Source organism: Callorhinchus milii, unplaced genomic scaffold (assembly GCF_018977255.1).
Source record: "Callorhinchus milii isolate IMCB2004 unplaced genomic scaffold, IMCB_Cmil_1.0 Scaffold10, whole genome shotgun sequence".
Lineage (NCBI taxonomy): Eukaryota > Metazoa > Chordata > Chondrichthyes > Chimaeriformes > Callorhinchidae > Callorhinchus > Callorhinchus milii.
The window spans coordinates 11,724,278-11,738,919 of record NW_024704751.1 but is presented as its reverse complement, the minus strand read 5'-3'; the positions used below and the strand labels follow the sequence as shown (position 1 = coordinate 11,738,919).

The window sequence follows — 14,642 nt, the reverse complement described above, 5'->3', positions numbered from 1 at the left end:
AGCTGCTACTGTCTTACAGTCCGCCTCGTTGGGAGCTTTGTTGAGTGACTCTTGTTTATTGAAACTGTTTGCACCACTTTTGTTTTTGACACACGGCCAAAACATAAAGCAGCAAGTCTGTCTGGCCGGAGGAAACGTGGGGGTAAGTTTAAAACTAGTCCGAAAAGCCATGCTGCTATTTTAATCCATTTCACATCGAGGGGGTATACTTAACTGACGCAAAGTTTATTTTGATCTCTTTACCAGCACAACTCTCTCTCTCTCTCTCTCTCTCTGTACAACAACAACTAGGATTTATATAGCGCCCTCCACGCCGGACGGCATCTCAGAGCTCCTTGAATCGCTCTCTCTTTATATATATATATATATATATATATATATATAACGTTTTTCTGGGGGTAATAACCTCTTCAAAAAAATAAAAATAATAATTTGGTCACTGAATCCACAACTGTTTGCAGGGACACTGCTGTGCGCAACTGGCTGCCGTGTTTCGCCCACAAAATATACAGTCAATTCACTTTTGTATATACAGTATATCCTGTGAAGCGCTTTGAGACGTCTCTACGACGTGATAAGGCGCTGTGGATAAATGCCAGGAACATTGTTATTACTACAATAAAGGACTCCACATGTGTTGACACACTCCTTTATATGTCACCACAGATATTCCTCCTGTCCTGTCCAGAGTGTTGGTGAATGGCTTTAAAGGTAAACAAAGATAAGGAGCTTTACAATACCATATCTCAGTAATCCAGTCATCAAAGTTGGAGGGATTTCTTTTAAATGACTCGGTTTACAATGTCACTGATGGGCAGTGGTGGATTACTGTCTCATTTGCAGATTGTGGTGTTTCTGAGGTTCTCCTTCACAGAGAAGGGGTTGTAATTGGATATTGTCAGTTTGCAATGTTGGAGGACGTGAAACGCGTCATCGACAGTTTAGTGATTTACATAAATATCATCTCCTGAACTCCAGAGCGGACTGAGAGCGTCCAGAGACCAGTCACTACACCAGGAACAGGGGACAGAGAGACAGGGGGGAGAGGGGGAGACGGGGGAGACAGAGAGGGGAGTCAGAGAGAGAGGGGGGAGAGGGGGGACTAGAGAGAGAGGGGGGAGAGGGGGGACTAGAGAGAGAAGGGGGAGAGGGGGGACAGAGAGACAGGGAGGAGACCAGGGGGAGAGAAGGGGGAAGAGAGGGGGAAACCAGGGGTGGGGGGTGAAGAGAGAGTGAGAAAAGGGGGGGAGAGGGGATCTGTGTAAATCCCCTACAGCAAAGTATTTATGTGCTGAGTCTGGATTATTTGTGTGTGTGGGGGGGAGGGGGGAGTGTGTGGTTGGGGGGAGTGTGTGTGTGGGGGGGTGTGTGTAGGGGGGAGTGTGTGGGGGTGGGGGGTGTGTGTGTGTGGGAGTGTGTGTGTGGGGGGGTGTGTGTGTGTGGTTGGGTGTGTGTGTGTGGGGGTGGGGGTGTAATCTGTAACATGGACGCTTTAAAGTCGGCAGGAAGAGCGATTATAAGGAGTCCCAACATCGCTAAACAGAGTTGGGGCGGCGGCAAACACAAAAGTAGGTGTTTTTTTTAATATATATAAAAAAACTTAAGTTTTAATAAGTGTAAAGAAATTGCGGGGGAGAGGGGGAGAGGGGGGTGGGAGGGGAGAGGGGGGCGAGAGAGGGGGGGAGGGAGAGAGGGGGGGAGAGAGGGGGTGTGGGGAGGGAGGGGGGGAGAGAGAGAGGGAGGAGGAGGGGAGAGGGGGAGGGGAGGAGGAGGGGAGGGGAGAGAGGGAGGTTGGGGGAGGAGGAGGGGAGGGGGAGAGAGGGTAGAAAAAATGGGTCCCGACAATACCGCCTCAATATATAAAAAAGTCCACAATACCAATCGGGAACTTATTGTCAGAGAAGTCGGTGTCGCTGAGAGTTGGTGTCGAACTATATACCGAACACTATTATTGGCCGAAATGGATCAGGAGATTCGCTTTGGTCGTCGGTCACAGTCACCAACAGTGACCGATGGTCAAAGCCATAAAAGTGGGGGGAGAGGAGAGTGGGGGAGAGGAGAGTGGGGGGATAGGGAGGGAGTGGGGGATAGGGAGGGAGTGGGGGGATAGGGAGGGAGTGGGGAGAGTGGAGGGAGGGGAAGAGGGGGAGAGTAGGGAGGGGAGAGGGGAAGAGGGAGGGAGAGGGGGAGAGGGAGTGGGGGGAGAGGGAGTGGGGGGAGAGGGAGTGGGGGGAGAGGAGGGGAGAGGGAGTGGGGGGGAGAGGAGGGGGAGAGGGAGAGGGAGTGGGGGGAGAGGGAGGGGAGAGTGGGGGGAGAGGGAGGGGGAGAGGGAGTGGGGGGAGAGTGGGGGGAGAGGAGGGGTCGTATTTGGTTTCAGACGTCAATATTAATGACGGATTCGGTGCTGTGGTTCCGGTGACAATGTATCGCTTTGGGGACCACGTGCGGAAGTGCTGAACGTTACAGTGTCGCCGATCAGCGCCGCGTTGTTGGCGACAATGTATCAGTTCGGAGCCGTCACTCACTCCCCGACTCTCACTCACTCCGCACTCACTGACTCTCCTCCCTCACTCCTCACTGACTCCCTCACTCCTCCCTCACTCACTGACACACTCCCTCACTCCTCCCTCACTCACTGACTCACTCCTCACTCACTGACACACTCCCTCACTCCTCCCTCACTCACTGACACACTCCCTCACTCCTCCCTCACTCACTGACACACTCCCTCACTCCTCCCTCACTCACTGACACACTCCCTCCCTCACTCACTTCCTCATTGACTCTCACTCACTCCTCACTCACTCACTGACTCTCACTCACTCACTCCTCACTCACTCACTGACTCTCACTCACTCACTCCTCCCTCACTGCCTCTCACAGGCCTGAGGCCGGATTCCTGTCCTTGTAGAGCTGCTGTGTGTTTGGGGTTCAGTTGGTGTTGATGTGGCGCTGTTACTCAGTGTCAGAACCTGTTTTATTAGTTGAATCTTAAGTTCGATTTTTAACAGTTTAGCAACTTGGCCAAACCCGGGCACAGGGAGGGTCAGGGTCAGGGGCGGTGATGTTGTTAATATATATATATATATATATATGTGTGAGTTTGTGTAGTTCAGACTTTTTAATAGTTCAGTCTAACAGTTTATTAACTTGGCAGAGAGCGGTGATAAGAGAAAATGATGTTTTAATAATATATATTTAGATGTGTGTGTGTTTCTGGTCCGTGTGTGTGTGTGTGTGTGTGTGTGTCTGGTCTGTGTGTGTGTTTCTGGTCTGTGTGTGTGTGCGTGTGTGTGTGTCTGGTCTGTGTGTGTGTGTCTGGTCTGTGTGTGTGTGTGTCTGGTCTGTGTGTGTGTGTGTGTTTCTGGTCCGTGTGTGTGTGTGTTTCTGGTCTGTGTGTGTGTGTTTCCAGTGAAACATGTTTAAACGTCACCCACTGCACTGACCTGCTCTTTCGCCTTCAGATTTTCCGGCCTCGCTGTTTGCCAATAAGTTTTAAGGGTTTAGTTGTATTGTTAAAGGTTTAACCCCGAAATCGCCGTTCCCCTGGTTTCCCTTCTTTTAAAAAGAACATTTCAATGATATATATACACACACATATATATATATATATAGCAGGCGTTTCCCTGTCAAACAGACTAGATTCCTCCCTGACTGACTGACTGACTCCCACTGCAGTACTTTGCTGAGAGCAGAGACCTGGAGTCTGGGAGGAATTTAAAATATGTTTCCCTTGTTTTCAGTTTATCCAACCAGCCCGGCTGGTAAATAAATCCCCAGAACTGTAACTCAACATTTGAACGTGTTTCCTGAGTTGAAAAGCTACAACAATGGTTTCCGGGCAGCGGCCGTTTGTGGGGACACTGCTGTGCGCAATCGGCTGCTGCATTTCACCCACAAAACACACAGTCACTACACTTGACAGTGTATCCCGTGAAGCGCTTTGAGACGTCTCAACAGTGTGATAAGGCGCTGTATCAAATGCGAGGGTTATTATTACTATTGAAAGCTGGGGGCGACGACTAATGCTCCTCGAATGTTTATACAGCGACTCACCACGTCATCGAGACATCTCAAAACGCTTCACCGGGACACAGTGCCAAGTGGAGTGACTGTGTATTTTGTGGGGTGAGAGGTGGCAGCCACAAAAGTGACGATGCCTGAGACTGTCTGACTGTCGCAGAGGATGTTTGAGCCGAGTCGGAGTCTGATTTGAGGTTTCACTGCAGTAGTGGGGTGGGGAGATGAGCGGAGGGGGGGGAGTGAGGAACAGATGACCCCAGGGCCTGGTGTGAATCATTCGCAGATCTTGTGGAGAGTGGTTTGCTGTGCCTGGCCTGGCCTGGCCTGGCCTGGCCTGTTGGCAGGTTTACTGCACTCACCGGGTGCTTCGCAGCTCTCAGACCAGTGATGGCATCAGACGATCGGAACAGAAGAAAAAAAACCTGTTGGGTACAGAGTTGGTCCTGTACAGGTTTACCGGTTTGCACTGCTGCCTGAAACAGACTCGCGTGCAATGGTGTTCCCGGCCGACACTGGGATTTTTTTTTTAAAATCACGGGGTATACCAGGCACAGCCGCAAGATCGTGGAGTCCTGGACCTCAGTGGTCAGAGCACTCTGGAGGACCCGGGTTCGATTCCCGGGCAGAGGGCGAAACCCGAGGCAAGTTTCCTTACTCCACGCAGCTCTGTTTACCAGCAGCGAGTAGGAACCCGGTTGTTAGTCGATTGATGGATCACGTTCCGGGTGTAATAATCCCTTTCTTAAAAAAAAAATGATTCGGTCATTCAATCCACGACTGTTTGTGGTACACTGTGAAGTGGTGAGGTTGTATTTATTGTGGGCGAGGCTGTGTGTACAATACAATTTACATTTAAGCAGAAGGCGTTTCATGTCCAGAGGACGTCCCGAAGCAACTGACAATGCTGGGAGGGCACCTGGGGTAGGGAGGGGGGGGGGAGGGAGGTGGGGTTGGAAACGTGACTGAAAGGACGGTCAACTTTGAAGGACAAAGTGTCTGCTCGCGGATTTGGCAAGCTTGGCCTTTTTGCTTGTTGATGGAGGTGAACCAGGATAGACATGTGCCTGTCATCTCTCCCTGATGGCGGTGTACACAAATGACAGCACGAGGCGTTTCCACATGAAGTCGTTAGTGTTGCGCGTCTTGAAACGGCTGCGTCCACTTTATTTAGTTAGGATTGTCGGAAGTTAGAATAGCCACCAAAGCACGAAAATATCTCTTCTGATCAATTGTGCGCCTCCACTCACTAAGCTTTTCCTCCTTCCATTATTCCTCTCTTTAAATTCCCCTCCGCCCACTTCCCACCGTGTTCCTGGGAACCATTTTAAGAAGTAATACTGTGTGATGGTGACGATATAACTGCAAAATTTCTTGCTGTAAGTGTTGACTGTCGGGGTGAGCTCCAATGCTGCTGCTGTTACTACTGATTTTCGCACTAAAATAAAATTAAGGTAAAGTAATACCTCTGTGCGCAATTGGCTGCCGCGTTTCCCCCCTTCCCTTTGATACAGCGCCTTATCACGTTGTCGAGACGTCTCAAAAGCGCTTCACAGAATATGTTGTCAAGTGCAGTGACTGTGTGTTTTGTGGGCGAAACCCGGCAGCCAATTACGCACAGCAGCGTCCCCACAAACAGCCGTGGACTGAGTGACCAAATTATTATTGTTTCGAAGGGATGATTATAATCTCCTATGTCGTACATCTGACCAAGTACATTCAAGAGTTTATATTCTATGCCAAGTTCGATGTAACTCGTACATTGCATAAGTCATATTAAATGTATGGTCCCGGCTGATAAGACTTGTGTGAGGTTTCCTGTGTTTGTGTGTACTGGTTGGTGCCAGTGATCTGTGGCTGATGTTGAGTGATTTGCTTTCCGTGGCCTGAGTTTCTCCGGTGAACGCATTTCACAATGACAGTGAGTGAGTTTCTTTGCTCTCTCTCTCTCTCTCTCTCTCCTTCTCATAATTCAGTTGCTTATCTTTCAGCACTGTGCTCACATTACTCTCTGCTGCTGAAAGCTATGGGGTTTGAGCAGCGAGTGGCGAAAGTTCATATTTAATACCTGCATCAACGTCAAACTGTTGAAATGTTTTGAGTTTTGCTGTTTTACCAGAGAGCAAAACACAGTATTCTACACAGCGTCCTTTCCAACTTCTACATTTTTTTTGGGTGGGGGGTGGGGGGCGGTCTCCGGTTGTTTGAGGTTGTTTGATGATGATGATGATGATAATAAAAATCCTTGCATTTGATATATTCATTTACACCCTAAAGTATTGTGTTGCGGGCTGACTTAGTTGGGCGTGATTGCTGTTTGAGAGGCTGATGATGCGATTGCTGGTTTTATGGCTTTCACTTCCTATTTTTGTTGCAGTTTCCATGTTCAAGGTCGATCATTTTTGTAGTTGGCTCTCCCCGGGCCGCCTGGCTAGGATTTTTGTCTGTGACCAGCAGGATTTGAAAATCAATCGCTGTTTCTGGGGCGCTGCTGTTAGCAATTGTCTGCCGCATTTTGCCCACAAAGTATAGAATCATAAAATCGTAGAATCTGACGGCAAAGAAGGAGTCCATTCACCCCGTCGTGCCCGTGTCGGTTCTTTGAAAGAGCGGCCCAATCAGTCCCATTCCCCCAATCGTACCCAATAGCTCTGCAGATTTTTTCCTTTTGTCCTACCTGACCAATTCCCATTCGAAATCTATTCCCGACTCTGTTTCCTCAGGCCTTATGCAGTCAAGTCACTTTACGGTATGTTTCTGTGAAGCGCTTTGAGACGTCTCAGCAATGTGATGAGACGCTAGATCAAATGCAAGAGTTATTATTATTATTGTCAACCTTGTGTTTTTTTTTCCCCCTCAAGAGTTGCCGGAGAACTGGACGGACACGAGAGAAACTCTCCAGGAGGGAATGATATTTAACCTAAAATATTTGGGTATGACTCTCGTAGAGCAACCCAAGGGGGAGGACATGTCATCTGCTGCCGTCCGGAGGATAGTCACTATGGTAACATTACATTAATCACAAGCTTCGGGAGGGAACCCCGGCTCAAACAAAGCAGCCTTGATGTACAGTAGCTGCCGTTGTCCTGTAGCTCGGTGGTTAGAGCACTCGCCTCGCAAGCGAGAGGACCTGGGTCAGGGCGAAACCTTAGGCAAGTTTCCTTACTCCACACACACGCCTCTGTTTACCAGGAACCCGGTTGTTAGTCGATTGGCCGATCGCTTTCCAGGGGTCATAATCCTTTTAAAAAAAAATAATAATTTGGTCACTCAATCCGCGACTGTTTGTGGGGACGCTGCTGTGCACAAGCGGCTGCCGTGTTTCGCCCACAGAATACACAGTCACTACATTTTACAACATATTCTGTGGTTTGTCCCAGGCCTGAGGCACATCTGAGCACAGACATAGGAACCATTCCGTTTGCTCAGCACTGGGTGTGTTTCCATTGCGCTCCCTGTCCTGTCCACAACTGCTTCACATCACAAAAATCTCTGCCTACTTACTCCCAGTTAACGAGGCCTTTTTTTAAAGGAAAGGAATAGCGAAGCTGAAAGAGCGTCCGTGTGAAGTTGCGAAACGTTTCTGCTCGTACTTTCACACTGTTGGTGTCGCGAGCAGTTTCGGGTCAAAAACAGCTGCGGTTTGAGGCTGGGCCAAGCGAGGGAAAGGAGGGAGGGTGTGAGTGGAGTGTGCGTTGGCTTTTGAGGCAACTTTCGCTTATGTGCGACGCAGGCCAAAGCGAGCGGGAAGAAACTTCAGAAGGTCACGTTGACGGTGTCCCCGCGAGGAATCATTCTCCGTGACAGCACGAGTAACCAACAGAAAGAAAATATCTCCATCTACAGGTACTCATCACACTGACACCGTGTGTGACCCATGACAGTGGGGAGTGGGTGGGAAGGTTATGTCCTTTAAGCCGCTGCTGGTGTTTACCCAACATGTCGAGCGCTGACTCAGCCTGTTTTTAAGTCAACACAAAAATAACTTCCAGATGAAGTCATGCTGATTTGCCAGTATTAAAACGTTCAGGTTTGTTCCTATTAATTCTTCCCATCCTTATTCTTTTCTTCTTCTTTATTCTACTCTCCTGAATATTCCTGATGCTCTTAAGCACGGCGATGGGTTTCCGCGTGTGTTAGACACCCGGCTGACACCTCTCCCCCCCACTCCCCCACCCCCCCAAAAAAACAATATTAATAATAATCTTGCTGCCTTGAATGGTTTGACAAATAATGTCCTTTCCCATTGACCAGGATATCGTATTGTACAGCAGACAAGGCCCATGATAAAGTGTTTGCGTACATCGCGCAGAGCCAACTCAACGAGACCTTGGAGTGCCACGCATTTCTGTGTACAAAGAAGAAAGTGGTGAGTTATGCAACACCTCTCCCTCCCTCTCTCTTCTCCCCCCACCTACCCCTCTCTCTCCCCCTTTCTCTTTCTGACTGTTGGCTGACTTGTTAGTCCTGCTGATAGCAGAATGATCGGTGTAACTGGAATGAAAGCAATTGTGTAAGAGTATACCATTTCAACACTCGGTGACATATTGCACTCTACAGTTGCCTCAAGAGATGCCAAGATGGTTCCTCTTGGCTTTATCCAGGCTGTGTGGTTACAAATCGTATCCAGGCCTAACATGAAGGAACAATAATTAACCTGTACTCTCTTTTCTTCCCAGGCCCAGGCAGTGACTCTGACTGTGGCTCAGGCTTTCAAAGTAGCTTTTGAGTACTGGCAGTTGGCTAAAGAAGGTGGGTTTCCTGCGTTGTTTGGGGAACTGACCCTGGGCTTTCGTGCACAGAATGTACAGTCAATTTCTTTGTAACTGTGAAGTGAAGTGACCGTGTTTAAAATTTGGTCACTCAACCTGCGACTGTGTGTGGGGGACACTGCTGTGCGCAATTGGCTGCCGCGTTTCATCCACAAAAAATACACAATCGATTCACTTCACAGGGTATCCTGTGAAGTGCTTCAGACGTCTCGAAGACGTGATGAGGCGCTGTGTCAAATGCCAGGATTGTTAATAAAATTTGAGGAATGCTGAAGTGTGACTGCGCTGCAGATTATTATTATACCCGGCGTCTTGTTCTCATTCACGTCGGGAGGACGTCCCAAGCCGCTGAAACAGTCAAGGATTTGGTCCCGAGTTGGAGGGCGCTATATAAATCCAAGTTGTCGTTGTTGTTGGGGTGTTGGGATCTGGAGGGCGGGGAGGAACAGTCAACAGGAAGCTTTATTACTATTTATCTAAATGGTTGTGGATTCACACGAGGGTTGGGCTTCTGTGGTCACATTTTCAGGAAGCAGCAAAGTGGAGTTGAGTGAGTGCGAGGTGGCGGAGGGAGTGGCATGTTTTTACTGTGTAGTCTCTCCTGATGTATATCAAGGCTTCAGTGAGATAGAGAAAGAGGTCGTTCTGAGTTCATGGTATAACTGTAAAGTTTAGCTCGGGTCGTACACACCAGACTTGACCTATTTTTTTCCAAAGACGTTACTTTGCACGAAATTCATTGCGTAAGGCGGGCTATGTAAATACAAGTTGTTGTTGGTGGTGGTGGTGAGTGGGAAAAGTCTTTGCCCCCAGTGAATGGTCATTCGCTTTGTGGCTCTTTGAGGGACAGTGAAAGGTGCTCCACAACCGTTAATTTGCATTGTATCGCTGAGCGCAAATCAGCTGCCCTGTTCGCCTGCAAAATACAGTCACTACACTTCATAAGTTTTTTTGAAATCTTGCTTTGCGAGATCTCAACGCGCAGTCTATCCTGTGAAGCGCTTTGCGACGTCTCGAAGATGTGATGAGACGCCTTATCAAACGCCAGGATTATCATTATTATTCTAAAGCGCGCCCTCAAATGCAAGGAAGCTTATATTGTTATTGTATCCTAGAGACCAAGTGTCCCACATGAACTCCAGGAGAAACAAAAATAGTTTTAAAAGAATCTCCCATCACTCAAACTGTTTTGGGAGTAAATTCTGTGCGTTCCCAAACCTCTCGTTCTTTAAGCTAATGTCGAGTAAGTCTAGTTGAAAGCAAGATCTCAGAGAGTTTAGATAAACTAGTCTTTGATACCGTGATCAAACCAAAGAGATCACTGAGATACAGACTGAGCTCAGAGAAGCAACGCGAGGAGAAGCAGCTCAGACTGAATAATTCTATGCTTAGCAACGACCGCTATTTGTACAGGACCTTTCGTGTCAGGAGGAGGTCTCGGAGAGCTTCACAACAGCTTGTTGGGGCCCTGAGCTTTTGGGTGGAATGGGGGGAATTTGTGGAGGATTGGGGGTGGGGTGGAGGGGGAGCGGTGAGTGAGTGAGTGAGTGGTCAAAAAGATGGATCTGAAGATGAGAGGGAGAGGGTGGGAGGGGGAAAAGGAGGGAGAGAGAGAGAGGCAGGGACTACGGCTTGCAGAACAATCAGTGTTTGGAATAAACCACCACGGAGACAGATGATGTCAGCAAATTGCAGAAGGAATTCGATGGCTATTTTGGTGGTGGGTTCAGCCGAGTCGGACGAGAGTCGGGAGGAAAAAAAATGTTTACTTTGGACCAGGCCAGAGAGAAGGCATTGGACTTGTAAAGCGCTGCCTGTTCCCGTGTTACTAAATCAGCAGCAACAACTTACACAGCGGCCTTCGCACTGCGGAGGGCTTCGCTCTCAGGCCGATGTGTAACTTTAGCTGTTTGGTCTTTTTCTTCCTAGAAAAAGAGAAGCGAGTCACCTGTGCGGTGCCTGAGGGGAAGCATCGGGTAACTCTCCAGCTGGGAGTTCGGCAGACGTCCATAGTCAAGGTAACGGCCGTTTATAGAATCATGGAGTCTTTGGTACAGTCTCGTTCCTTCGATGCCTATCCTCTGGTGGTTGTGTGTGGGGTGGGGTGAGGGGGGGTGGATTCCACAACAAGGGGGACCATCATCTTAATATCGGAGCCGGAGGCCACTTAGGAGTGAAATCAGGAGGCGGTTTTTGACCCACTGTAGCTCGGTGGTTAGAGCCCTCGCCTCGCAAGCGAGAGGACCCGGGTTCGATTCCCGGGCGGGTCAGGTCAGAACGAAACCTTAGGCCAGTTTCCTTACTCCTCGCACACGCACACGTACACACACACGCACACACCTCTGTTTACCTGGCAGTCAGTAGGAACCCGGTTGTTAGTTGATTGAGGTTCACTTTCTGGTGGTAATAATCCCTTCAATTTTAAAAAACCTATTATTTTAGTCACTAACCCACGGCTGTTTGTGGGACGCTGTTGTGAGCAATTGGCTGCCACTTTTCGCCTACAAAACATACACTCAATTTACTTTACACTGTATCCCGTGTAGCGCTTTGAGACGTCTCGAAGACTCAATAAGGCGCTGTATCAAATGCGAGGGTTATTATTATTATTGTTGTTGTTATTAGCTTTGCAGCTCAGGGCATCCATTATATGAGCCAAACCCACGTTGTAACCAAACCACAACATACATTTACACCGCGCTCTCACACAGGGTAGTGTCGGAGTGGCTTGACTTCATATCAGGGATTCTGTTGTTTCTGGCTTCCACTATTTTATTGTCTTAAATTGGTTCGGAGCCTGACGTAAGATGCTTGAACACGATGGGATCCAGATGACGTGGGTTTAACCAACCTTTGGGTTTAAATTCCCCGCAGAAGTGGCAACAGCGAACCTGTTGGATCTGAGTGATGAAGCCATGTCCTCGGTGCCCACCGACCCCGGGCACAACCGTCTCTCCCCCAAGGACACAAGCTCTTCTGTAAATAACAACGTAGTCTGGGTAGGTGACTGCTGTGGAGTTGTGTGTGCTCGCTGTGGAGTTGTTGCCCAAGAAAGTGGGGAGGAAATCTGCTCCCTGGCCGGGACGTTTATCCTTTAGAGACCAGGCGGAGGGTCGAGATCTCTTAACGCGATCCCATTCGCGAGGTTCGAAAAGAGCAGTCGAGAAAACACGGACCTCATACCCTGCCATAAAAGGGGAACTAGAGAACGTGTTCAAGCAATCCACGCTTAAAGCCATCTTCCCTCGCTGTGCTGCGAGGCAACAATTAGCAGTGAGAGGGGAAGTGACTGGAAATTGCAAAAGAAAAGTGGTTGTATTCACGGCCTGTGAAACGTTTAAAACCTACACAGCGCCATGGTCTGAACCACCACCATCTCGCACGACGACTACAGTGTGGGACGCCTCTGGTAATCTGGATGTGCCCTCTCTTAACCCTGAAATGTTAGGACGTGTGTATTTGCCCTTTAGCCAATCCAAACGAGCTATGTATATTTTACAGTATATTCTGTGAAGTGCTTTGAAGAAGCGATAAAGCCGCTGTTGTCAAAAGAGAGGCCTATTTGACTAACTTCTGTTACCCTTGTGCTTTGTTTGTGGTTTGTTTTCAGGAAATGGATGACGATTTGGACGAAGCTTTTTCGAGGTAAATTGCACTTCTCTCTCAAAAAAATGTCAAGGATGTAAATTATCTAAATTATGTGAATTGTGTTTCGCCCACAAAATATACAGTCAATTCACTTTGCAGTGTATTCTGTGAAGCGCTTTGAGACGTGTTGAAGACGTGATAAGGTGCTATTTCAAATGCAAGGATAATTATTATTATTATTATTCCAATCTCTCTGCGCGATGAGGCTGATCTCCTGATCTGATGATGATTATTTAATAATTTTTTTTGCACGCTGCCATTTGGATAGCTTTTCCCCAACCGCAGGTAAATGTCTGCTCGCTACAAATGCATGTTCTTCTCTCATTGTCAAACCTGCCACCTTGGCTCTCTCGGTGTCAGAATCCACATGTCTGTAAAACATTTCACTTGGCATGGTTGTTATAGAATCATAGAATCTTACAGCACCGAAGGAGGCCATTCAGCCCATCGTGCCTGTGCCGGCTCTTTGAAAGAGCTGCCAACAAATCCCATTCCCCCCGCTCTTACCCCAAAGCCCTGCGAATGTTTCCTTTCCAAGTACATATCCAATTCCCTTTTGAAAACTACTATCGAATCTGCTTCCACCGCCCTTTCAGGCAGTGCGTTCCAGACCGCAACAACACTCTGGGTTTAAAAAACAATTCTCCTTGTCTCCCCTCTGGTTCTTTTGCCAATTATCTTCAATCTGTGTCCTCTGGTTAACCGACCCACTCACTCGCGAGAGGAAACAGCTTCTCCCCTATCAAACTCTACTCTTATCAAACACCCTCATAACCTTGAGCACCACGACTAAATTTTCCCTCAACCTTCCCTGCTCTCTGCCTCAACCATTTCATTCCCCGAAGGCCAGAAGGAGCTGAGGAATGTGTGGTATGGGACAGAGCTTTGGCAGTGGGTCAGAGGGTCAGTGAATTAGCTGTAGCAGCTGCTTTATTTCTTGCCTGTTGTCGCGGACCTAGAGAAGGGAGGGGGGAAAGAACGTTTGCTCATGATTGCTCTGCAGTGTCTCCGGCTGGAATCAGCGTGTTACTGCGTTACTTTGGGATTTTAGATACGACGACAACAACAACATGTGCTTACACAGCTCCCTTCGCCTGGAGCAGCGTCCTGGACCGCTTGACGGCGGCCGAGACTGACCTTGAGGTGGGAGTGGGGTGGGGGGGGGGATGAGGGGTGGGGGGGAATTGTGGTTGTTGGTTGCAGGAAAACAAAACAGAAATGAATCCGACTTCTGCTTGGAACATGTATTGGTGTTGCATTGATCTGACGCAAACTGCTGTCCTTTTATTCTCTTCCCCCCCTGTTTCCCCTGCCCCCCTCCCCGCCTTAGATTGGCCCAGGCTCGAACAAACCCCCAGGTTTTGGATATCGGGATGAGCGCTCAGGACATGCAATCGGAGGAATGTCTGTCTCCCACCGACTGGGAGAAACCCAACTCCGCAACCCCAGAGAAGGACGAGCTGTTTGACTTCTGACGAGCTGGGGGTCGGCAGGGAGAGGAGGCCAGGCGAGGCGAGCCGCAGGCCTGCGCCGAGGAACCGAGGACCATGCGAAAACCCAGCTCCGCGCTCGCTGGGCGTGGGATTGGGAAGCCTGAAGTCCTGGCGTGAACGACTGTGGTTCGTGTGGATCCAGAGTGACTGACTGACTGACTGAGGAAGAGGATTGATTGTGGCCGCTGCAGTATTGTTGGCGTTCAGCTGTTCAGAACTAAAACCAAATGGGTCGGACTTGATGTATCCAGGCCACGAGAGCAGCCAATGATGTACAGATCTACTGCAGTCGGACTTTTCATCGAGCAGCGAGCCGCCTGCTTGTTTCAGTAGAAGTTGGTGCGGGTGAAACAAAACCTCAAAGTGCCAAACAATATAAATATATATTTATATATATATATATTCATACCTAAGCTACAATAAAACATCCTCTTTGATGTACTGTTCTTTCCGAAGTGAATGAACCCCATGTGTTCTGTTCAGCACCAAGTGCTGCACCCTCCCTCACCCTCGGCCCTGGGTGTCTCTGCTCCCCCCCTCCCCCTCGGTTCTGTCACGAGTCTAACCACCCTGACACCGGCAAATATCCAGCAATAATCACACTTGAAGGAATTCAATTAAAAAATAAAGACTTTCCACCTATAGTGAGCAGCTGAGCTGAGTTGGATATAATTTGTAAGGAGTGGAATAATTTGCTCACTCGTTCCAT

The 14,642-nt window shown here is 48.7% G+C and overlaps 1 protein-coding gene across 1 annotated transcript; it reads left to right on the top strand.

Annotated features, from left to right (window-relative positions):
* The first annotated feature begins 1,423 nt into the window (after positions 1-1,423).
* On the top strand, positions 1,424-14,587 carry ldlrap1b (low density lipoprotein receptor adaptor protein 1b). The gene is made up of 9 exons (XM_042338590.1): positions 1,424-1,568; positions 6,882-7,024; positions 7,754-7,866; positions 8,275-8,389; positions 8,700-8,772; positions 10,722-10,853; positions 11,667-11,791; positions 12,403-12,437; positions 13,771-14,587. The coding sequence occupies exons 1-9, from the start codon at positions 1,484-1,486 to the stop codon at positions 13,913-13,915; spliced, it is 966 nt and encodes a 321-aa protein (XP_042194524.1). The 5' UTR covers positions 1,424-1,483; the 3' UTR covers positions 13,916-14,587.
* The last annotated feature ends 55 nt before the right edge of the window (positions 14,588-14,642 follow it).